Here is a 23,046-nt window from a genome sequence, read left to right as displayed (position 1 = left end):
GGCATTTATAAAGTTACTATTTTCAAGAGTCAATCATTCATTTAAAAACTCACATCAATAACCTCATCTCAAATAGAAAGGCTGAAAAGGTATTTCCAACCCAACTTTAAGGGCACCAGATAGAAAAAGAAAACATGGCAGTAAATATCCCCCAAATAGGGCCTCCAATGAAATCAACATCTCAGTTACTCTCTATTGAATTTTATTCAACATAAACCACATAAAATACAACATTTACAGCTAGAAAAATGCATTTTAAAATCTGGAAAGACCAGAGGAGCCTCTACTGGAAAGGCTTCTTTTTCAATGATTTATTTCCTGACTGATTTCCTCAGTGTCCTGCAGATGGCACCCTTACGTGGGGAAGTCACAGATTCCTTGATGTTGGCCAACAGTCCCCGTCTGGGTTTCAACTTGACAGGGGACTTCTGGGTAAGCTTAGCCAGCTCCTCCCTCAATGAGGTCAGTTCTCTCTCCTTCTCTGTGTTCTCTGATTGCATCTGATCTAGATCATGTACCTGGGGACAGGACAGATGCCACTCAGGCCAAGACTCAATACAGAAAGAAAACAAGCCACTGAAGGAATTGATTGATAGTACTAACCATTCATCTTGCCCTCTGAGGGGCTAAGTGGAATGTGTGCCAAAATTGCTTGTAACTATCCAATAAAATGTACTTAGAGCCATAGGAGTCGTCTTTGGTCTGTGCCCATTTCATAAAGTACAAGGGCACAAGTGCCAAATTCTCGGTGGACACTTCTTGTAATGAATTCCAACTTAAATGGCAACAACACGAGAAGGGCACAATATGCCAGGAATGATGCCGCTGCCAAGGGTTGTTTAGAAATGTGTGGATTTTAGTCATTAAGGGTCTGTCACTGATAATAATGCATAACTAATTTGGAAACACATAATGAATTCAATATTTACTTAAGCCATAGCCCTTCAAATCATGACTGAAAACAATTCACCAGTAAACCAGAGCTCTTGATTGTCAACTGTAATGTTGGTCAACAACACATTGGTGATTGCAACAGTGGTTAATTGGCAATTAAGTATCTGTATTACATATGCAATTACCTGGTCTGAAAATTTCTTTTGCAGCGCTTCTATTTCTGCTAATTTCTCATGAAAGCTTTCTCCAGCCTCATCAAGTGCATCACTTAGCTCTGCCAACCTTTTTTCCATACAAATAATCAACTGGATTGAAGTGGGAAACAAAAACACATGCAGAGTTGTTGATAGTTGAGGTTGATATGAGAGTGTATTAAAATTACCATAGGCTCAAAGTACAAAATCCTGCGATATTTCTTAGCCGTCGATGGTTGAGTGGCTCGAAATAGCCGTGGTCCACCCTGGAAACTAGCAACGTAGCCACTGCAGGCATGATGTTTGTCAGTGATGGTTTCATATGTCGTAATATACATTTGTGAAAGTAGCTAGACAATGAAGTGGGAACATAATTTAAAATGTCACAAATAATTGTATTCAAGTGTACCGGCAATTATTCACGAGGGCAGAGATCTAGTCAGACTGCGCCTCATTTGTGCAGGCATAAGAGAGCTGTCAATGTCTAGTATTGATTCTAGGCTTTGCATTTGGAGTCTGCTATTGGTTTCTGTCAACAGAACCTCTGCAGGCTTTTTAGCAAACTTTAACCTGACCATCCTTTTGGATAATTAGTGGTTTGCACCTTGCAGTGAAGCCTCTGTAGTCCAGCTGGTGACATATTCTGCAGATGGTAGTCTGACACATTCATGCCTACCTCCTGGAGAGTGTTCCTGATATGTTGGATAGTTGTTTTGGGGGTTTTCTTAATTATGGAGAGCATTCTTCAGTCATCCACTGTAGAATCTTCCTTGGCCTACAGTACCAGCCTGTTTGCGATTGCTAAGCTCATCAGTGCTTTCTTTCTTTTTTTAATGTTACAAACTGTGGATTTTCGTAAGTCTAAGGTTTTTCCTGATTGCTTTTTCAGATATTTAAGCCTCATAATGGCTTCCTTGATGTCTCTTAGGTCCTTATGTTGACAGAAACCAATAGCAGACTTCAAAGGCATATGCAAAGCATAGACTATATAGTAGATATTGACAGCTCTCTTATGCCTGCACAAATGATGACGGAACACACCTGACTTAAACACCTGAAACACCTGTCAAGCCAATTTTCCAATACTTTTGGTGCCCTGACATAGGAGGACTATATATATATATATATATATATATATATATATATATATATATATATATATATATATATAACAAGGATTGTAATTTCTAAAAGGTGAAACCAATCGGAAAAACATGGAATTATCTCTATTTGAACCTCATAGTAATTATTTGATTTCATATCCAAACTTTTGGAGTATAAAAGAAAAGTGCTTCCTCTTTCCAATACTTATGGAGGGCACTGTAGCTAGCTAGTATAGTTTTCTTTTTCCTTTGAGCCCAGGAGGAATGTTTTTGCTAGCACACCTCATGTTCCTGCCCGGGTTCCGCCTCCATTTGGAGCCATGCCTTGCAGTAGTGTAATTTGCTAAAATTCAATTGTGTGTATACTTAGTAAGGTCACTCCCGTAGAATTCTATGGCCACTCCCACTAAGGCCACTCCCACTAACCAACTTTGAGTACTATTTTGAGTACTTTTAGCCCATGGTAACTCCAATACACATCTGTATCTGTAGCCATAGCCCCCCAAAAAATAGTAAATGTTTGCACACTTGTCTCCAAGACATACAGGATGGATGTAAGGCTACCTGGTCTCTCACCTTTTGTTTCTCCTCGCAGAGTTTCTCCACTGCACATTTTTCGTTATAAAGAAGTTTGCATCTCTCTGCATCTGTGAAAACAGTAGTTCCAATGGCATTACTCTTTTTATAACTACCTGCTGACACTTTGATATGGATGAGTTTGCCTTAGCTGACTGATGTAAAAAAGTGGGGTGCGCTGACCTGCTAACCCATCCTGCAGACACAGCTGAGAGATCTCCGTCTGAATTGAATTGTCTTGGGTTGGAACCGTAAATGGACCCTCTCTGGTACCTGTCAACTTGTTTTCCATCACCAACAGCTTGTGTTTCAGTTCCTAAACGGGTTGTAGGACAGATTGTATAAAATGATTGCACCTGTAACATCCCTTTGGGGGAAAACAGGCACAAACAATGCAATGCACTTGTGCAAACATTTAGCAGATCTAGCCGTAATCAGGAGATACAGTATGTAGTCAGAAGACACTGTATTCAGGGAATCACATTGGGTGATATTTTACAGGCGCAGTTTCACATGTGCAGTGTGCACAAACACTAGTTCTCACAAAGGTTTCACCAGGATGTCAAAACATCTTACCATGTCCATGAGAATTTGTGATGGTCTATGCAGTTTTATGGGTTTAATCTACAATAGTTTCAGTGGTCATACCAATTAATATACCTATTGATTGTGGAATGTTCTAACCCCAATAACGTTGTTTTACTAATTAATGTTTAAACCCATTCTAATGGACAACTTAATGAAAGTCAAACAGTTCTGATTGCTGTGACATTTATTTAGCTCAACAGCCTTCTTTTTCACTGTCAAACCTTACTTCCATACCTCCATCTATACATTTGAGTGTCATTACATTTCTCTAGCCCTGCTTTTCCGCAGGAGGTAAGGCCATGAACACTAGAGATCAGACTCCCCTAAATTAACTGATCATATCAAATACCTGTCAAATTTTTACCTTGCTAGTTTATTGCTCGGCAGGGATTAAGTGTAATATTCATCAGATATTGCAGTGATCACTGCAGTCAGAGAAAAGTAGGAACAATCTCTTATTTGTAAAACATATGAGCACATTAAAACATTTTACTTCCCCCAATTCCAAAACAGTTACCCAGAATTTGATTAGGGAGTAGTAGTAGGGAGGGGGAAGTTGAGTGTGCTGTATAAGCAACTGAAGTTACCTCTTGCCACACCAGAAGAAGTGAAATTATGAAGTTTAAGACAGTTTATAACTTATGTTATATGTAATTTTATTTTTGCTTTGGCAATGCATACTGCCTGAATGTCATGCCAATAAAGCAACTTTGATTTGAAAGACGGGGGGAGAGTGCGCTCGATGCCCTTAAATAGAAAAGGCAAACTACTGGATCTACTGTAGAATATTATTACTCTAGATTTCTAAATTGCATCTGGAATGAACACAGAACAAGCAATTAAGCTCACACCATATCAAAAACCCTTTTTTGTTGAGCCATTACACACAAGAGTAACTTTTCTAATACGGCAACTAAACAAGGGTTTAATACTTGATGTGCCCACAATATGTCATCAATCTCCTAAGGTTTTCAAGTGGTTTGCTTCTAAGAGCTTGAGCAAGAGGAGTTACAGTTAAGAGCCAAGTCAGTGTTTTTGACTACAAGAATGAAGCACCCCATTAAATTACAATTTCGTGTTTATATTTAAAAGGTGTTGGCTCCACTGGTCATTATTCACACACCAATAAGTCTAACATTTGGGCATCCCTAATCATTCAGTGTTGATATCAGACATTTGAATCAAGACCCCTTAAAAATAATAATAATAAATAATAATAATATAAAATGATGTTTGAATGTTGCTGCTACATCGCTGCTGAGCACCTTGGGACCTTGTGTTGATCATTTGACCAATGACAACAGCTGTGATGGGCCAGGCTAATTGTTTTACCCGGCCTACCGCAGCGAGGACCATCTGGATTATTTGAGGAGTGTCCATATAGATGCACAAAGTAGGCACATGCCATCTTTCCCATTCATTACATCTGTACATCACAGACTGTGTTGACTGCACTGCACTCATAATCACTTAAAATGAATTTGGAGGAGTGTGCCCTCTAGTGATTATAACTGGGAGTGCCATGTAGTCAACGTTGTTAATCGTCTGTGTTTTTAGTGGCCGTAAATCAAATGCTGGTGATTTACTGCCACCTGCTGTGCTGGAGTGTTCGCTTGTAAAGTGTCAACTCTGCTCCAGTGTTTTAGGTAATTTATTGGCACCAGTAGATGGCGACATGCACCTGAAAGCCATTTCCAAATGCTTGACATAAAATTATACAATTTTACTACACTGAAGTACACTTTTAAGGACATGACAATAAAGAATATTTTTGTGATGAGGGTCTCCGCACATTTTAAGATATTCAGTGAGGCTATCTCCCATGACACTTCTGCCATGCGTGCGTATGGCGGCCCCTTGGGATCACTCTCAACCCCATCTGTTGGTGCTGTTTGGATCAAGAGGACTAGTCTACATATTCTACATTACTGAACTTCAGAAAAGCCCCTTCCACTAGACAAGGCAAGAAAAAAAAAAGGCTCATCACCGTCCATTACTGATTTTACCTGGAGTTAATCCTCCAGATATAGTCATCAGGAGGGCCCAGTATTTCAAAACGTATCTGATTAAATCGTAGATTTGGGTATTTCGGATTCTGATCATTCAGATAGGGATTCGGATTTGGTAATCCAATCTGACCTTTAATTGAGATTGAATGCTGTTTTTGAGTATCAGAAAACTCAAGAGTGATCAGGAGAGTTTTGATGCAGGAAATCAGGATAATCTTGATCCCACTGGAAGGTTGGATTCAGGGTGGATTTAGAAAGTGAAAGGCACTACAACCAATAAAATAAGGTGGAGATGTATATAACTTTTAAAATTTTTCTTAAATACAGGTTAGTAATAGTATTTAATGTAATGTGAGTTGTTGTAAGATATTGAATTTGGTATTGAAATACTGGGCCCATATGCTACAGTACACTTTAATTTTGTGCATAGAACCTTTTTTAAGCAGAGGTAAATCCTGGGTGCGGAAGTATTTCTTTAACGCAAGTACAGGAGAACCTAGTTTGGGAAGTGTCTGGGAACGAGACTAGCTAGGATGCATCACGTACAAATATTTCAACACTTCTTGCTGGAAACTTGCTAATCATGTCTGTGGACTAACTATTCTTGAGCTTCTCACACTCTCATAACCCACTGCTGGCTATAAATATTTAGTCAGTGCCATAGTCAGTCAGCGCAAATTATGGACCAAAAAATAAGCGTATGCTCATCTCAGTTGATTTGAACACACCATACATGGATAAATCCCAAACCGATCATGGAAATGAACATGGGTTCACTTTACAATCAGATTTGAGTGTTCACTCATTTAATAAATGAGGGCCAATGAATTGTGGTGTTTCCCAAAATATATGTTGGATAGAGGGGGGCCAACTTTTATTTAAAATCGTATAGGGGGGCCCTGATATATTATCCCCCTGTAATTCATCTGTGTTAGAAATAAGATTCTCTTCATTCCGGATTAGTGTTCGTACATTGCACCGAAGTGAGCAAGTTTGGTTGAATGGGTCTAGGGAGTGTATACAGTACCTCCACTTTCTCCTGCTCAGCAATGAACTCATCAAGGGGCACATAGTCATCCTCCACACGCTCCAAAGCACACTGGTAGGCATGTGCCTTGAGTGCGTCCTTGTACATCTCAAATGTGTTCTCCAACTTCTCCTCGTAGCTGTCCTTGAGCTTTGCCACCCGACAGCTTTGAAAACATTTACACCCTCCTCAATATGGTCAGTTGGAAGAAAATGTACAGGTCAGGGGAGGCTGGTGGAGGTAGAGATTAGAGGATGGGCTCATTGTAATGCATGTAATGGAATAGGGAATGGTATCAAACATGTTTGAAACCAAATGTGTGTTTGATACCATTCATTACAATGAGCCCAGCCTCTGATTCCTACCTCCACAGGTACATGCGAGTGCGTCAAACTCAGTGGAATAATAATAATAATAATAATATTAAGGTGCTTTTAACAAAGTATCAAAATGCTTAATTGCACACTCACTTCATGAGTTCCTCACTCTCTATGAGTTGCTGCAACATGGCATCTCCCATTTCCTTGCGGATGTCAATCTCCTGGACCAGATTTTTCCGCCGCTCATCCAGGAGCTTTGTCCTGAGGTTTTCAATCACATTCAGGAGCTCCTAGTAAACAGAGGACGTCAAACCTTTTGAATGACAACACCTGAGACAAGTTATCTTAGACATTCAGATCTCAAATTGGGGCAAATTCTTTGACTGGTTGTCTCAATTGCACGCCATGTACACAAACAATGTCAGTTGCATTCAAAAGACTTTCTTTGGCTCAAATCAAGATTTTATACAAAATAACCAAAAAGGCCTGCACACGGATGCTTCTTTTACCAAGTCTATTTGACATGATGAATATCCATCTTGGATCTAAACGTTGTCACAAGTAAACGTGGTAAAAGGAGCATAAGTGCAGGCTTCGTTCGTTTGATGTCTGGCGACTCGCCTACCTAAAGGAGATGTGCATATGCCAACATTACTTTCAAATTGTTCTTTCTGAACCAATTTCACTGCATAAAGTCATGTTAGATAAATGAATTAATAAAAGAAGGCAGTGGTATACTACCTCCTGGGGCAGAATGGACATGTCTGCCTCGTCCTCCTCATCCAGCAGCTCCTCTTCAGACAGGTAGTTCTCCAGAGCCTGGCCATCAATCACTCCGTTATTCAGCAGAGGTTTGCCATCCCGTCCAACTAGCCTAGGGGCCAGAGACTCCAGAGATTTGGTTGGGATGACCTGGACCACCTATGGGCAACAAAAGGTTAGGGGCTGCGTTCCAATTCCCAAGATTCCCCCTCGAAGTGCGCACTCTGGGCTCAACATTGTTTCTGCTAAACACTGGTGCGCAGCGCTGAAACCATGTGCAAAGACCATTTGGTGTCACTTCAAGTTGCCCCTATGAACTAAACTTTGTGGTTTTTTAAATTGAGAGTCTACATTTCTCAAGGCCCACCTTTGCTGTTTCCAAAAAAGTGGCAGGGAGACGGCTTTGTTATTGTTTGAATCCCAGATCGCCCCTTTAACAGCTCATGCAGGGCTTAACTTTTTTGAGTCAGTTGAATTTAAGTTCAGGAAGTAAATTACAATTCAATGTCTGCAAATAGGGCATTTATTTTATTTTAATCTCAATAAACAGAAAATGAGAAGCTTTCAAAATTAAACTGACCAACCCTGTTCAATAGAGAGCCTTTATTTGCCACACAACCGAGTTTAACAGTTGTATCCAAGGTTGATATGGAGTGAGTGACAAACCTGCTTGGCAACAGCAGAGAACTTCATGACGTGGAGAGTTTCATCATAGGTGGACGCACACTGGTTAATGTTGACAATCATGGAGGCCCTTCCCTTTCCACAGAAAACTGACTGGAAGAGACGGGTCAGTTTGCTCTCCCTAAAGGGGATGTAGCTGTTCTTCATCCTGACAAGAGGAGGGAAAGGGAAGGGGACAATGTTAGGGGCCCCTGCTGGAGTGCCAATACCGGGATTACAACTCCACTTTTTAAAGCATTGTGCCAATTCTCTTTTTAGAAATAGTGGATTGTGGCTTTAAAGCAAATTAAAATTAAGTTCGTTTTAAATTAAAACCACATTCCATAATTAAACAAACTAAAACAAAGCTTCAGCCCCGCCACACAAAGCTGATGGATGGGTTTGGAGAAATGTTACCACTCTCAAATTCAGACAGAACTCTGGATCCAAGGACTGACAGTATGCGACATCAACAGTGTTTGATTATGTTCCTGTTTGTAAGCATTGGACTAAAGCAGCCATATATATATATATATATAGTTTGGGTTATGATGGGGCATTAAGCTCATGAGGCATCTATAAGTAATATTCGTCAAGAATCAATGGGTATTCATCACAAATGTATATATCCAAAATGGCTTCATAAATCCGAAACATCAGGGCTGGACTTAATTGAATTCAATAAATGAAAAGGAACAAACTAGTATTTTCTGTGTGTACCAGATATCAAACTGATGAATGAGCCCGTCTTCAGATTTTTACCTTCATCAGCCTCCCCTGGTCTGCACCCCTCACTGCGGCTGCCTTAGAGCCTGAAATTTGAAATTTTATATTTTTCTTTCACTTTGAAAGAAATCTAAATTTTATGCATTTCAATTTCTGACTCCAAGGCAACAAAATGTGAACTGTGCAGGGGATGAAGACTTTTGCACAGCACTAAGTAATGTGTTTTTAAAATTACTGTTCTATTGTGACAGGGCGTCATGCTACCGCAAAACAGTATTGCTTCCTTGCATTGCCATCGATTTGATGGCACGGGTGGTGGTATGTCAACTTGAGTGAATTTACCACTTCAACTCGGTTAGGAGCTAGTGGTAGCGCTTTCCACCACTGTTCGGTCATCTTTTGCAGTGGTGTTTATACCTGTCACTCTGGTTGTTTCGTAGGGCAGTGATGCATTTTCCCAGGATGAGGAGAGAATTGTTGATGTTCCCTGCCTCCTTGAGCCTCTCTCCAAATGTCTTTGTTTTGTTGCATCTCTCAGAGCCTGCCAGGTCACAAAGAGAAAGCCTGGGGGAAAATACAAAATAATGCCTTTTGGGGATTCAAAGTATGAAATCTTACAAAAATAATAGCCAAATACATATTTTTTAAAATGGTCTCAAGCAAGTAGCGGTACATAAAACACCATAGTTAATCCTAACAACTATGCCTTGGACTTGTTCAAGTTGACACACAATTATGGCTCGGGGTAAATGAACTGATGGGTACTCACTCTGATATCTTTTGAACCTCTGTACCATCAGTTTTTAGTAACTTGATAGTAAATATGCTGTGGCTGTAGGGAAAATAGAGATGCCTTTATACTTTGTTTATGCATCCTCATTTAAGTTACCATTCACAATTAGCAGGCCCACCACTTTGTTTACAATGCAAAAAGCATTATGTTAATTTCACTAAATGACTGCCCTTAGAGAATTAGTTCAGAGGTAAAATCATAGTAAGGTTTGAGGCTACAGTAGCACACAGACAATCTGCACCACTTGTTTACACAACGCTCGGAATGTAGTAGCAAGGAAAATGCACTCAGGTACTGTAACTTTATACACTGCTATCTCCCAATAATTTATATTAGCAATAAACCAACAATGTTCAGTCGTGTCACGTCTCCCCAGTTACTTTTACAAAGCACAATGCCATTTTCTTTCACGTCGTTTACCCTGAATGGTGGGTCAGCTAATTCACAACTGTGGATAAAGTAAAACTAGAGTATGGCTTTATCATAAAGACAGTAGAAACATAATTTGCCTCCTGCTTGATGATTGGTTCATCTTAGTCGAAGCAGCACTCCGGTTTCTATTTCCAATTCTGAGAATTTTGCATGCCTCCTCCGAGTTCTGGATATTGATCCACTTTAGATCTGAAAGGAGAAATACATGATTTTTGAAGAAAAAAAAAATATATATAATCTTTCAAGACTGCTGAATATAATGAGCATTAGACTACACATGGAAATGCAGCTAGTACATTTGACAGTGTGCATGTACTGAATTAAACTGAGCATATACGTTGCTGCCATGTATGCAGAAGAGTCATGCAATCAAACCTTTCACTCACACACCTCTGACATAGGAGTTGCCTGTACTGTCCTCACACACTCTGAGTGCAGTGCGTCTCTTGGTCTTTGAGCAAGTTGGGGGCTGCAGAAGGTCGTACACACTTTCGTTGTAGATTTCGTAGAATGACACCCACAGAGCAAACTGGCAACTGCCCCGCTCAGCAGACGCATCTGTTGACTCAACTAATGAGAGATGGGGAACTCGGGGAACCACAGATGGTGTACCAGTTAACACCAGTTTACAGAAACAAAAAGGCCCATACACTACACAGCTTCAATACCACCACCTCAGTCGAAAGCAAAAATAACCAAAATGTGCATCCCTAGTTTATTTAAATGCCATAGACATGTTTTAGCAATTTAAATTGGATTAATCTTAATTAATTTATGATTGTTTAAGAAGATGTATCCACTATATGACCTGCAGATCATTTACAAGCATTGCAACAGTAATTATGTTATGTAGCAGAGTGTTGAAGGACCGTATTATTCCAGTAGATGGCTGAACATGAATCTGTATCGTTTCTCAATATTGCAGCTCTGCAATGACAAACTACACATCTACTCCTACATTTACAGAGTACCCATTCACTGACTTGGGGTGACGGGACAGAGAGGTCACATATATAGCTAGTGAAAGAGGTCTGTCTGGTCAGTGAAACTGGAATGAAATATCATCGATGACCTATGAACTTGGGTTCTGAAATTCCAATCCTTGAAAGCTACAGGGTGTGCAGGCCCCGCAGGAACATAGCAGTTAAAATAATCAACTAAACAAAGTCTTCAGTCTGAACCACAATTAATTGAAATGGGTGCGTTAGTGCTGATCTGGAACAAAAGCCAGCACACCCAGCAGCTCACCCTGGAGTTAGAGACCCCCTCCCGAGAAACATTAAATAGATTCTTCTGTTCTCCGTTCTACAGTACCTGTGTGATCACACACACACACACACACACACACACAGTACCTGTGAGATCGTAGGAGATTGAGAAGGAGAGGCTTATGGCAGAGGATGTAGCTGTGTCGGATGAACCTCCACTGTCTCTCAGGGGTTCATTCTCCTGTGTGTGTGTGTGTGTGTGTTTGTATGTGTGTGGGGGGGGGGGGGGGGGGGGGGGTTGGAGACACAAATATAGTTTTGGAGACACAAACAAGCGTGTAGCACTGGAACATTCATCAAAATGTTTATATTTGGCTACCAAACTTGCTCCCACAGTAATAACATTTAATAGAATTATTTTGCTGTTCCCATTATCCCAGAAACTGAAACAGTGGGAAAAACTGAGATGTATTTTCACCTCTTTGAGTAGAGCAAATATGGCTGCTTTAGCATTTCTCTCCTGTTTGACCTGCTCAGGGCCAAGATATTGGGCATCATTGTTGAGGTATGGCTTCAAATCCATGCCCTCATACTGCCTCCCTTTGATATGCCGGAAAATTAGATCCAAAGCCTGAGGCAGAATCCCGGGGTCTTTCTGTGATCCTGCAACATACTAGATTTAAGAAGAAGCCCCAAATGGCAGAGGTACTGGCATATTAACTTAGAAACTAAAGATAATGGTTCCCAATGCACTTGCCTTGTATTGTGTGAGTTTTGCCTGCATTAGTCACACCATAGCTAAAGACCAGCGCATTCTCCCCCTCCAGATAAGCCTGCACTTGGCTTTTGATGGTGCCATCAAAGAGATCTGCCTGCCTTGTTTCAGGCCCAAATATCTAGGAGCAATGACAACATGACACTGTTGGACTTTCAAAACAAACGTGTTTAAAACATCTTGAACAATCATAAAACCTCTATAATCAATTTCAGAGACATTCATTTAAATGGTAATCAAAGTTATCGCATGCATGTATAGCACTCCATATTCAACCTACAGTACCCAAATATCGCACTGAACTGAAAAGCTATCAACCACCTCCATCACACATGAAAAAACAACCTGGTGTAAAGTAGTACATTGACATTTAACCCTACCTGAGAGAAGGAGAATTTATGAAGTGCCTGGCCAATGCCCTTCTCACTGCTCTTCAGTGTGGCAGAGCCCTTGGGAGCATGCAGCAATACAGTCTGGGCATCCTCAAGCACCACACAGCCCTGGAGAGAAAACTGTGTGTGAATAGATGGATCATTGATCCCCCAAGGTGAATTTCCTGCCTTCATGACAACCTGTAAATAGTCTGAAACTTCTGAAATTCTAGTTCATAAAAGACAACACTCAACAGACATTGCAATATACCAGTCCTCTGTATCTTATGTTGTCCTAGAGATAAAGTATTTAAGGGTTTGTGAAGTTATTGTAGCTCGCTAAGTGTGTCTCATTAAGCACAACTTACATAAACTGTTGTAGCCCAACTGACTACCAACCACTTCAGTGTGGGAGGTACCAACAGCCGTAGGTTTACAGGTTTAGACGGGTTACATTTCTCCCCCACATTTTAAAATTACATTTCGTCATATAAATGTCTTTGGGTTTGTACTTGAAATCTAAAAGATAGCTCCAGTTAGTCATACCTGATCCTCGTTGTTGGAGAGCTCCACCTTGGAGAAGGGTCTCACCCGCAGATAGACCCTCAGTTGCTGCACAGTAGTATCCAACACTTTGCTCTAAACCAAGAGATAATAATGTCCAGTCTGGGTCCATATCATGTCAGTTATCACCTCACATCAGGGTTGGGGTCAGTTAAAATTGTAGTTCACAATGGAAGAAGTGAACTGAAATTATTTTTAAATTAATGAACTTGCAATGAGTGCGTCAAAAGTCAAATTGACGCCAACCCTGCCTCACATTGCATCAATGGGCCATTACAGTATTATCTGGACCGAGTGGCCCTCACAAGAATACGTATGTGGAGTTAGAGGCTCCTCCTATCATGGCTGCCATGGGGATTGACTCCTAAATCGTCCTATGGGTGGTCTTAACATTATTCAATTTGCGATTGCAATACCTCATTGTGAACCTGAATTCCTACTACTTTGAAAGAATCTTCCGATCACAATTTATAAAACATTAATCCACTGAATCAAAAATGTAGGTATCATACAAGTGCAATCCAGCTTAAACATTTGTCTAGGAGGTGCCTGGTGATACAATATAAATACCAACTTTTTACATTACTCCACCTTTGTCTCACACACACACACACACACACACACACACACACACACACACACACACACACACACACACACACACACACACACACACACACACACACACACACACACACACACACACACACACACACACACACACACACAAAAAGTGAGAGTACCTGACTGGACACAATTGAGGATATTCCAGAGAGTTCTGAGAGCCTGCCTCGATGGGGAGTACATGCATGTAGCTCATTGCATGTAGACTCCATTGCATCGGCATGCACAAGGACTGTGCCTTCATTCGTTAAATTAATGACTGTTGTCATCTCTAAACAAGAAAGCCCAACATAAGGCACTCAAACCAGATTTGTCACTCCAAAGTGTATCAAGGTTGCTTACGAGCTTACTTACGAGCTGACAAGGCCAAATTGGCTAATCTATTTTCTTAACAACTAAATAGAATTCAGATGAATTGATAAACATATAACACTTATAGCTCAATCTCAACACAACATATCAGCCAGTGTCTGAAGGCCAAAAGATCTCAGGTTCAAATCACTACTTAATTAAGAACAGCTGTTCTATGTCCTATAAGCCATCAGAGGAACTCACAAGGGTTTACCAATCAACTTGCAAGAAGAGGCTCTCTCTCTGAAACCAGCCGACAGGTGTCGTGTCACAGTGTTCCCTTGTCAGATAGTGTGTTTTTAAGTGAGTGATTTAATGACAATTATTGTAAAATAACAATGATAGTGGCTTACACTTCCTCTAAAACAGTTTCATGATAACTAATTATGGTTATTGGTGATACCATGAATAATAGTAATATGTTATATTACTCAACTTTTGCAATTAAGAATGAATTACAACTTCAGTAATGACTGTCAATCATGTATAAACCCTTATATACCCTTATAATTATATAATTATGTATTCAAAATATGCATTGCTGATGCTTACAGATTACATATTATTGATTGCATCTGTAATCTTATATCATTCAAGTCAAAGATTTGATTACTTTTGGTGTTAAATTGACAAATTGCGATAACATCAATTCATGTGCTGAATTAAATAATTCATGTTAAAATAGATGGGGAACACTATCTGACAAGGGAACACATACTGACACGACACCGGCCCTACCCCTAGACATATGTCTAGATTAGATGCATGGAAGCAATAATACCAATTAAGTAATAGTATTCTGATAGAGTAGGTAAACATTTTGCTAGGGGTGAATTCAAGACTGGGTATCCATCATTTCTCATGCACTACACATTAGTCTGGGTAAGACAGGACTCCAAGCTTCTGACCTGCAAGGATTCGCAAGGTGTAAGCAGGGTGGCAAAAAAATCAGGGGGCAAGGTTGAGCAACTACAATCCCAGTCCTTTCTTCTGCTACTTGTAGCATCTCAACTAACACACAGGCCACATCCCTTTTCCCAGCATATATTATAGTTCCATTATTTCCCATTTATTTTGTGTGGAAGTAGGGGTGTTGTGCTTAATTTGTGGAAAAGCATTTCCTTTCCAAGTAAAATTGTCTAATCTTAACTACTTTGTTTTTAAACATCCAATTTTGGGTCAGGTTAGTCCGTGTAGTTCATACAAATATAAGCTGAATTGAATCAGTACCTCATTCACAACAGAATCCCTAGTTCAACACCCATTCTTGAAGCAACAATACTATTAAATGTCACTTCGTATAGAGTGCCCTTGGAATCCACACATAAGCACCTCTGTGGGGAAGCGACAGTGACCCGTTTCTCATTAGCGCTACATTTAGAAATGTAGGCTGAAAGTATACAATTTATCCCAAAGCATTACAGCAATCATCGGTTTGTGACAATTTTTAAAAAATAAAATAAAAAAGTATTCACCAGTGTATTATTTAAAACAAATGAAATGCACCACACAAGCGCTTAAATAAAAATCTGTGTGCTACAAGCAGTGTGATAGCAGCCTTATCATTGAAACACTAAACCAACATGACTAAAATAGCATTTAGTATCAATTCCAAACACAAAGGAAGTCCCCTAAACATTAAGTAATGAAACAAGACAAGAATTCCATTTTCATCTCTTTTATTGCATCTGCTTATGCGTCTGCAATGGTGACCTCGACTTCTACACCAGGCTCAATGCTGATGGAGGTGATCTGCTTGACAATCTCGGATGGGCTGTGCAGATCTATCAGGCGCTTGTGGATCCGCATCTGGAAGCGATCCCAGGTCTTGGAACCCTCTCCACAGGGGGTCTTCCTGGTGGTGATGCGCAGGGTCTAGAAGTAGAAGAGGCAGGAGAATGAGACAACAGCTTACTACCATAGACATCACTGACAGATTTGGATAGTCAAATCGATTTTTTAAATGTTATTCTTTCTTTAACAGAAAAGATTTTACTGTTATGTTTTTTGTATGAACCATGGTAATTACCGCCCAAAGGCACAAAATGTAAGTTTGACCCAACAGAACTGGGTGGTTCTTCATCCTCATTGCCAAACCAGGTCAACACATTGAAAACATGGATAAAACTGTTACAACTAAGCTTCTATTAGCCATTAACCCATTTGTGCCGACTGCCGCGCGACATCTACCGCCGGTTGCTGCGTTGCGCACATTTGAATTTACCGCCATTTTTGATTTGTCGTAATTTACATGAGTGCAGCATATAATGCACTGTCATTGGTTCAAATACACATGAGGTGGGTCTTGTTGATTTTTTAAAACCACGTGAGCACCCGAATGTCGTGTCGTGTCGCGGAAAATCAATCAGACATACAAGTGCGTTCGGCGAACCACACGACATTTGGGTCAACAAGACCCACCTCATGTGTATTTGAACCAATGACAGTGCATTATATGCTGCACTCATGTAAATTACGACAAATCAAAAATGCTGCGCTGCGCAGCAACTGGCGGCAAATTCAAATGTGCGTAACGCAGCAACCGGCAGTAGATGCAATGCTGCGTAGCGCAGCATCCGGCACAAATGGGTTAAAGCATCCCTGTGGGAGATGTGACTGGGGATTTCAACTTCAACCGGAAGAAAGCTTAGCACTTTATTTTGATTACATGCTTTGAAGACGTATTTGGTCAGAGATTAGATCTGGTACCTTGGTTGGCATACGGACTGGTCCTTTCACTTTCAGGTTCTTCTCCTTGGCTCCACGGATCAGATCAGCACACACTGCAGATACAAAAAGCCACATGTCAAGAATGGGCAACTCCTAGCTGCTGCATCAATGAGCCATAAGTGCATGAACATGGCTCAGAATAGCGTATAGCGTAATCAGCATAAGTCATATAAGTTTTCATCCTCATCGCCAAACCAGCTCAACAGTTTAACTGTTTTCCTCTTAGCTACTGTAGTAAAATGAGATTACCCTTTTCCAGAGACTTGACATTGCGGCTGGTGAGTGTGATGCGGATGCGGTGGATGGCAACCTCTGCCTCAACAGGTGCTTTACCGGTGTCCTTGAAAGCCTATTGGAGCAAACAGAAGAATTATACAGAAGTCAGTTGAATTGCATTTAAATTATTGTTCATTTATTTTGCAGTGTTGAATCAAACTGAAAAGCTTTTTACATCCAAAGTGTGTTCACTAAATGCTTTACTAAAGGTTTTGGGTGACCACAAGCGGTCGAACAGGTTTTTGGGTCAGCAAACACCCATCTAATCAATGCCACTATAAAAACATTTCATGGCTAATTACTCTATATATTTAGTACTGAGTTTAACTATTTGATCACTAACCAAATCGATGTTAAAATCGAAAGGGAAAGCATTATAATGTTACTCAGTGAATTCGGCGTTTTAGCGGTATTTTTTGATTGAACACCCTATAGACTAAACCTGCCAGCAATATGAAGTGAAGCAGGTAGCAGACTTTTTACCAATTTCTGACATTATACTGTTTGAATACTGTAAAAATGTTGCATTTACACAGTCCTAGTACATAAGTCAGATTTATTTTTAATGTGAAATAATTTTCGAAAGCCACTTTCTTTGAAAATCTGCATTGGAGCCCCATGCATTTTTCCCTTACTCTTTAGCACCGCTGCCAGTATAAAATAGAATGTTTCGCGGGAGTGAGTTCGGTATAAATATTCTCTGGTTTCACTGCCGTGCAACATAATGTGCTACAACACCCTTAGCCTTCGTCTATTAGATGATCTTTAGCGATAGAACAGCGCTCGGGCACAAAAACACGACTACACCCCTGTACCTAGGCTAACGTTAGTTCACAGGGAATCTGTATACGATATAAACACATTATTCTAGTAACTAGGGTCATCAGATGGCTGTGCATGAAACTATAAGACAGGTAACTAGGTAATAAGCTTAAAGCTAACTGTTAGTCATGCGACCTAAGAGACAGCTACCTAGGTTCGTTAGCTTCCTAGCTAATGGACAACGCGCTACACGTGCAAATGCGCGGATTCTGAGTTTAGAAAACCGTTGTTTGCTCATGGTCGGGATAACTTCACAGACCAAGGATTGTGGTAAATAACTGAATGTTGAATACACTCAGAATAGATGGCTGCTCTTACCATTTCGGAATATTCCTGACCGACTTATTCGTAAGAATTCGATGCGAACAGCGGTGAGCCAGGAACTTCAGTCACCTCAACTGCACAAGAAAAGACCAGAAAATGGGTTGCTACTGTATTTATACACTACATCCGGGTACTAAGCAAGAAGGAAGGGTCAGGAACGTCATAATAACCCGGAACTATGCCGCTTGACTCAACATATTTAAGAGCATATGCGATGGTCTGCTCTCCCATTGGCTGTTCCAAAATGCGTTCTTGCGCTCTATCTAGAGCAGGCTGTCCCAACCCTGGGGTCGCATGGATTTCAAACAGAAATCTCAAAAACAGTTTTTCCATCGGGTTTTCTTCTATTTTCTACAATGTTACAAGCTGGCATAGGTAACAACTCTTCAAAAATAGTCATACACGGTTGGAAAAGACGCAAATAACAATAAACAATTATTCTACGGACAAAGTTATTGGAGTGTAACATCCAATGAAATTGTGAGCACATTCTCCCATCACTCCGTCCAGTTCAATCCAAGCCAGATCAGCTAATATAAAATTCTCCAGACCTCCAAAAGAGGCGTGAGAACAACGTGATTTGGAGGTATGGCTATGTGAGACTTGGTGATAGACAACTATAGGTAGTTGCATCCCATAGTAGTTGGTGTGTCGAAAGCAGCGGGTGTGTCAACAGCTATAGGTTAGACACTCTTGATCATGAACGGTCTTGTTTTTGCCATTACAAGGGTTCCCATTGGTCAATTCCAAACCGTTCCCGACCTGATGTAGCTAATGAAAGTAATACTGGACAGAGACTAATACAGTAACTAACTACAGATACATGTCATTTTACATAGGGCACACATAATGGACTGTACACAAATAATATTACTAGGCTAAACTTGATACTACCAATCTACTCAGCAAGACTTCTAGAATATGGATCAAGTGAGTTTCACATTTACATTTAACTCATTTAGCAGACGCTTTTAACCAAAGCGACTTACAATAAGTAAATTTGTCTCAGTAAGTGAATGAACTATACATCAGTCATCGTAAGTAAAACCTTTGATAAGAACAAGTGCCATCGATCGGCAGTCACAGTGCTAGAGAGAGGAAGAAAACAAGTTTGGGTTTTTTGTTGTTAAAATTCAGGTAATGTACAGTAGGCTGTGATGCCCCGTGCACACCACAGTGGCAAAGGAGACTGCGTTGCGGTGGAAGGAATTCAGTTGAGTGCGGCGATCTGCACCGCAGCTTGTGTCATACCCTGTCTCTGCGTTGTGTCCAGCATGCTTTAGATCTTTTGCGGCAAGTTACTGCAAGTTACCGTGTGGTAACAGAACAAGACAAAACTTAGAGCTTAAAAATTCAGTAACGTGCTACTTTTGTATTGGAAGCATGTATATGCACTGTTTTGTAATGGCATGGGGAGCATTTGTTTCGTATGAAATGTAACTAAGAAATTTGCTTTGAAACGTCAATATCAGTTATGGTTTTATTATTTTGTTAAATAGTCATGACTGGTTCGAGGCAGAAAGTTAAACTCAAGTCACTGTCAAAGGACGATGTGGTCTGGATTGCAGATCCAAATGTTTGGAACAGGAAAGCCACTGTTCTTCAGGACCAAGGTCGTACGCTGTCAGGACTGAGGAAAAACAGATCCTCAGGAGGAACCGCCGTTCGCTGTTGAAAACACAAGACATTCCAAGAGCACACGAATGACAATGCCACACGAGTCACACACTTAACACCAGAAGATTCAGACACAAACACACAAACAGACGTTCATGCAAACACTGTGTTGAGGAGATCCACACGTGAAGTGAGAAAACTTGAAAGACTTAATCTGAGAAAAGCATACAGTTCATAAAGCTAATCAGTGCTGATTTTTTTTATTTTGTTCTTTGAGAAATACAAATTCATTGAAATGTTTGATAAAGCAACTAAAAGTTGTGTTGCTGATATCATCTTTATTAGTTTCATGAAAAGTTGATTATGTTTAAACACCAAAGGAAAAGGGATGTAATGATATTCAGTAATATGTCATGTATCTGACCACAAGGTGTCGTTGTAGCCTGTGCGTTAATTCATCTTTTCGATCATGTGTTAACAGTGGAATCTAAAGAATTACTATATGTTAGGCCCAATAGATTATGGCTGAATAAATTAGGACAAGCTAGGTGTCCATTAAAACAAAGTTTCATCATTGCAAACCAATGAACATTACAAAATCTGGAACTAAAAACTGTCTGGGTTAATCAACTACAGCAAAGGTCAGGGTCAAAGGAGGAAACATTTTGAAAAGGTGGAATCTCTTTAAGATAATGAGGCATCCAAGTAATATTCTTCAAGAATCATATTGTGGCTTTAATTAATGAACATTTATATTGTATATTTATGTTTAGCAGTTAGTTTGTAGCTACTAGCACATCTCATTATAATTGCAGGTGTATTGGCTTGTTACTCTTCAAAAAGAAAAAGGAGCCTATTCCAGGATATGGATGTTTTAATTAAATGGCAAACATATAAAATATTACAACAATAAACTACTCGTGTTACATAAAGACCACAAGGACATTAAAATGAATGAACATGAGTTTAACATTGACCATCTCTAAAACTATACTTTCAGAATACAACAGTAAAATAAATTGCTCCACAGTGTAAAACCTACTTGAGGATAGGCCTACATCAGAAATGCATATCTGTATGTGTTTAAAAAAAACTAGGTCGTGTTAATCAAGATTTCTATTTAAGAGAATTGGCAGAGATCGACCATTGGCACTGCACACCCATCTACATTAAAATATTATCAGGGTATGACACAAGTATGTATTACAAATATCAAAAGCTTACAGTGGTCCAAGGGCTGTCCTGTGACACTAAATTCAACCATGTGTCAGTTGCCATTGGGCATTATGCTGGGCGTAAAGTACAAATTGTGCTTAAAACGGGCGATTGTTTGAAATGAAAAACAGATATGTATGGTTGTACTGTACAATTTGCTAGCTTAATAATAGCCAATAAAAAAAGTTTCAATGTTCGGACTGGATCTTGTCAAGATGAATGATAACTTCTTGAGCGCTTGGTCTCAAACTGGGATCGCCGCTCCAGCACCTGCATACAAGGGATCTGCAGATGTCACCCTGTAGAGACTTGAAGAACGGCTCATCATTTACCGAGGGGCGTAAATCGTATGCAACAACAGCATATAAAACATGTTGTCGGTCGCCTGCATAGGGCTGTTCTCTTGTGACCAATTGCCAAAGAGTAATGCCAAATGAGAAGATATCAGCTTTTAGGGAGACGTCCTCCCCCTTCAAGAGCTCTGGTGCTCTATGGGTGTACGTACCGCCGATATGACTGAGATGGGGCTTGACACTTGATAAATCACACCCGAGGTCCAATGTCAGAGAACAGCCAAAGTCGACAATTTTACAAACATCTTCCGCCGAGACCAATATATTGGCCGGTTTAAGATCTAAATGCACAATGCCGTGAGAGTGTAGGAACAGAAGGCCGTGCGTAATGTCTTTTGAGTACTTTATCCACCTGTCCACTCCAAGTGCGTCGGCGCCGTTGTAGATGACATGGTGGAGATTTCGGTTACCTGCGTACTCCATCAATATTGTGCCGATGTTGTCCTCATTTTCCAAATTCACTGGTATGCATGTGGTAGCTGCTATGATGCGGACAATATTCTTGTGTCGTAAATGAGCCGCATTCAGCTCAGCCCAAAAGCTTTGTCTCGAAGCAAGTTTATTCTTTGCACTCTTTTTAACTTTTTTAACAGCGACAGTCTCTCCAAAGTACACACCTCTGTAAACCGAACCGAAACCTCCAGATCCGATCGACTGCATAGATTGAAGTTCTTTCCAATGTATGATGGACGACCACAATCTGGTTGCAATCCTCCCGTTGAATCGTGGAGCTGGAACTCGCAAGGTGGAATCATTGGCGTATTTAGCCAGCGGACTACTGCACGCTCCAAAATCAAGAGATGGATAAAGGTCCTTCGGCAACAAGCGGGTCACGGGAATTGGGGATGGCATTTTTTCTGAGCACCTTGCACCCTTACTTCTTACTAGCTCTGGCTTGTTGAGTGGATCTGATCCTCTGGTTTGATCACCCGGCTGACAGCAGATCAGCTGATTGCAGAACTAGACGTTATGTAGGCGACCGTACATGTTCTGTTAGTCTCGCGTGGCCTTCTGTCAACGGCAATAGTGGAACTCCGCCCACCTACCTCGGGTGTAGGTAAATAAGGATTTCTTCAAAATAAAAGCGCCCACGATAAACTTGTTTCAGCATTTAGAAATAGTAAATATTCATAAAGGAACCACAAATGATATTTAACTTATCTTTGGAAATAAACAGTTAATCCTGTACACAAATATTTTTTTCCAAGACTAAACTTGCTTTTTACTACCAATCAGTTTCAATCAAGAGCGGTGTCATACAAAGGGTTTCTGGATTTTTACTGTGGCCCAACAGTTCAAAGTGCACCATCTGGACTGCATAGGGCACACATAATGGACTGTACACAAATCATTTTCCAAGGCTTAACTTGATTTTTACTACCTGTTGTTGTCTACTGACTGTTATCTTTTTCTTCCTTTGTTTACATTGTACACTATAATGGCCATATTTATCTATTGTTGTGTTCTTCAATCCATCTCTGCCCTGCCACAGGCCTCTCCTAACAGGTCCACATAATTACCTTATTTAGCCCATTTTTAATATTTAATATTTAATATTTAATGCTGGTCTCTTAACTTCTACTTGCACTGCCTTGCCTACTTTTTGCACCTTAACATACACACTGGTTTTTCAAAATAGTCCATATCTATTTAGCCCATATTTAGTATTTAGTTTTTAGTATTTAATGCTGGTCTCCTGACTTATAATTGCACTGTCTTGCCTTACCTT

General features: G+C 40.2%; 3 protein-coding genes across 3 annotated transcripts; all 3 read right to left on the bottom strand.

The window, feature by feature from the left end:
• Positions 1-311: 311 nt before the first annotated feature.
• Positions 312-13,898, bottom strand: LOC310815229 (kinesin-like protein KIF20A; the record flags this gene model as incomplete). Its single annotated transcript, XM_083684953.1, has 16 exons — positions 312-518; positions 1,080-1,199; positions 6,392-6,557; positions 6,862-7,001; positions 7,453-7,632; positions 8,140-8,305; positions 9,280-9,426; positions 9,632-9,694; positions 10,165-10,276; positions 10,478-10,645; positions 11,434-11,536; positions 11,774-11,958; positions 12,053-12,191; positions 12,451-12,570; positions 12,988-13,080; positions 13,749-13,898. The coding sequence occupies 16 exons, from the start codon at positions 13,896-13,898 to the stop codon at positions 312-314; spliced, it is 2,259 nt and encodes a 752-aa protein (XP_083541079.1).
• Positions 13,899-15,642: 1,744 nt separating this feature from the next.
• rps20 (ribosomal protein S20) lies at positions 15,643-18,256 on the bottom strand. The gene is made up of 4 exons (XM_083697250.1): positions 18,127-18,256; positions 16,960-17,059; positions 16,690-16,763; positions 15,643-15,855 (listed from the first exon to the last, which is right to left on the bottom strand). The coding sequence occupies exons 1-4, from the start codon at positions 18,127-18,129 to the stop codon at positions 15,673-15,675; spliced, it is 360 nt and encodes a 119-aa protein (XP_083553376.1). The 5' UTR covers positions 18,130-18,256; the 3' UTR covers positions 15,643-15,672.
• Positions 18,257-21,148: 2,892 nt separating this feature from the next.
• mos (v-mos Moloney murine sarcoma viral oncogene homolog) lies at positions 21,149-22,169 on the bottom strand (the record flags this gene model as incomplete). Its single annotated transcript, XM_083697416.1, has 1 exon — positions 21,149-22,169. One exon carries the CDS (start codon positions 22,167-22,169, stop codon positions 21,153-21,155), a length of 1,017 nt encoding a protein of 338 aa, XP_083553542.1. The 3' UTR covers positions 21,149-21,152.
• Positions 22,170-23,046: the final 877 nt, after the last annotated feature.

This window comes from Argentina silus, assembly GCF_951799395.1.
Source record: "Argentina silus genome assembly, chromosome: 1".
NCBI lineage: Eukaryota > Metazoa > Chordata > Actinopteri > Argentiniformes > Argentinidae > Argentina > Argentina silus.
The sequence above is the reverse complement of the archived record's forward strand: the minus strand, read 5'-3'. Positions and strand labels throughout refer to the sequence as shown.

Excerpts from the sequence above, each read along its gene's own strand:
- rps20 (XM_083697250.1), bottom strand. Across the intron at positions 16,764-16,959 it reads TGTCAAGTCTCTGGAAAAGG|TGTGTGCTGATCTGATCCGT; the intron begins GTAATCTCATTT and ends TTGTATCTGCAG. Across the intron at positions 15,856-16,689 it reads CAGTCCGTATGCCAACCAAG|ACCCTGCGCATCACCACCAG; the intron begins GTACCAGATCTA and ends TTCTACTTCTAG.